This window comes from Myotis davidii, unplaced genomic scaffold, assembly GCF_000327345.1.
Source record: "Myotis davidii unplaced genomic scaffold, ASM32734v1 scaffold1914, whole genome shotgun sequence".
NCBI classification, from domain to species: Eukaryota; Metazoa; Chordata; class Mammalia; order Chiroptera; family Vespertilionidae; genus Myotis; species Myotis davidii.
In genome coordinates, this window is record NW_006285311.1 from 173,306 (window position 1) to 173,699 (window position 394).

General features: G+C 55.3%; 1 protein-coding gene across 1 annotated transcript in view; it reads right to left on the reverse strand.

Moving 5' to 3' along the window:
- Positions 1–394, reverse strand: part of CTSH (cathepsin H) — a 24,320-nt gene that overhangs the window by 22,456 nt on the left and 1,470 nt on the right. The window contains exon 2 of the mRNA XM_015558975.1: positions 245–350. Within this exon, the coding sequence (XP_015414461.1) occupies positions 245–350 (106 nt within the window). The remainder of the gene's footprint in view (positions 1–244; positions 351–394) is intronic.

A 394-nucleotide genomic window follows, 5' to 3' on the forward strand; every position in this document is an offset into this window, starting at 1 on the left:
TGCGTGCAGGAGGCGACCCATCGGTGTGTCTCCCTCACATCGATGTCTCTCTCTGTCTCTCCCTCTCTCTTCCACTCTCTCTAAAAATTAATGGGAAAATATCCCCGGGGGAGGATTTTTTAAAAAAAGAAAAAAAATCTTATGAAAGGTAATAAGTGGAGGGAGAGGGTGTCACTGATGGGTTCCCTCTCCCCAGAGGGGGCCAGACCCCCAGCCCAGCCCGCCCCCCGCACCCCCAATGTACTTTTAAACGTGCGGTTCTTGGCATTGTGGGCCTCGATCTTCCTCCGGTTGTTGGCGAAGGTCTGCAGCCGGTGCTGGTACTCGGCCGTGCTGTACGCCTTCTGGTGCTGAAACAGAACACGGCAGGCTCAGTCCGGAACCGACGGCTCAG